The 1501-nt window shown below is 43.9% G+C and overlaps 1 protein-coding gene across 1 annotated transcript in view; it reads left to right on the plus strand.

Annotated features, from left to right (window-relative positions):
- Nucleotides 1-1501, plus strand: part of LOC107104986 (GTPase IMAP family member 8-like) — a 10918-nt gene that overhangs the window by 4461 nt on the left and 4956 nt on the right. Inside the window, exon 2 of the mRNA XM_015405102.1 lies at nt 164-424. Within this exon, the coding sequence (XP_015260588.1) occupies nt 164-424 (261 nt within the window). The remainder of the gene's footprint in view (nt 1-163; nt 425-1501) is intronic.

The following is a 1501-nucleotide window of genomic DNA, read 5'->3' on the forward strand; positions in this document are numbered from 1 at the left end:
TGATCAAAGTAGACCTGATCTGTACAGTCCCAGATCTGATCCCACCTTGTCCCGTTCTACCAGTCAACAAGCTGTGGTCAACTGGCTCAAACACAACTTAATAAGAGGAACTGCATTGACCTCCAGTCACTATCATCCTCATTAATGTGTTGTTCTCCAACAGAACCACGGCAACCAGACCTCAGGATGGTGCTTGTTGGAAAAACTGGAGTTGGGAAGAGTGCAACAGGAAACACCATCCTAAAAAGGAGAGCTTTTGAATCTAAGCTGTCTCCTTCCTCCCTGACAACAGTTTGCAAGAAAGAAATCGGAGAGTTTGAGGGTCAGACTCTGGCAGTGGTTGATACTCCAGGTCTGTTTGACACCAGAAACCAGGAGGAGGTGACAAGAGAGATAGTTAGATGCATCTCATATGCTGCTCCTGGTCCTCATGTGTTCCTGGTTGTGATCCAACTAAATAGATTCACAGAAGAAGAACAAAAAACTGTCAAACTAATTCAGACGGTGTTTGGAGAGATGGCAGCAGTTTACACCATGGTGCTGTTCACTCATGGGGATGACTTGGAGGAGGAGGAGGTCTCCATAGAGGACTTCATTCATAGAAGTTCACCTCTCTGCGCTTTCGTCAATCAGTGTAGGGGAGGTCATCACGTCTTCAACAACAGAAACCGGGAACCATCTCAGGTACGAGAGCTGCTGAGGAAGATCAACACAATGGTTCAGAAAAATGGAGGAAGCTTCTACACCAATGATATGTTACAAAAAGCCGAGGAAGCTATAAGAGCAGAGACTGAGATAATTCAGAGGAGCAACCCAGGTACGGATCCTAACAAGGCAAGGAGAAAGGCGGAGGAGGATAACCAGTTTGTTTGGGATGCAGTAAAGCTTGGAGCTGCTGTTGGAGCTGTTGCTGGTCCCGTTGGAGCTGTTGTTGGAACTGGTGTCGGACTGGCAATAGGAGTTATAACTGCAGCTGTGAGGAATGATGCCTGTGTCATACAGTGAATTATTGGTTATAGTTCTCTATTTAATCATAAAAACATCAGCATGATGCTTTTTGCTTCCTGCATCATTTTAACAACTTTAAATGTTTAATTCCAGAGAAGCTTCAGGTTGATGGTTGATCATTAGTGCTGATCGGCCTGAAGGAGCTCATAGATTAACTGGATTTCTTTCAACTTTATCTCAAACATCTGAAACAGAGAAACATTTTTAGAAATATTCAGGTCATTCCAGTGATAAAAAAACAAAGTCCTCACTCAGTCCAGCAGCCCCTAGAACCGGTCCTAAAGCAGCCAGAACCATCAGCCACGGTTACATGGTCACCTTGTTAAAACCAGTTATTTTATGCATCTGACCAGCAGCTCCTAATCGATCCTGATGCTCTGAAATCTGGAGTAGAGCTCTGGTGGCTGAAGATCAGTCATAAATAAAATCAAGACTTGATTCCTGCCGAGTTTTTCTTTTCCTCACAGTTTCATTGGATATGATGTTAGTTTAG

Source organism: Cyprinodon variegatus, unplaced genomic scaffold (genome assembly GCF_000732505.1).
Source record: "Cyprinodon variegatus isolate N-32 unplaced genomic scaffold, C_variegatus-1.0 Scaffold1992, whole genome shotgun sequence".
NCBI lineage: Eukaryota > Metazoa > Chordata > Actinopteri > Cyprinodontiformes > Cyprinodontidae > Cyprinodon > Cyprinodon variegatus.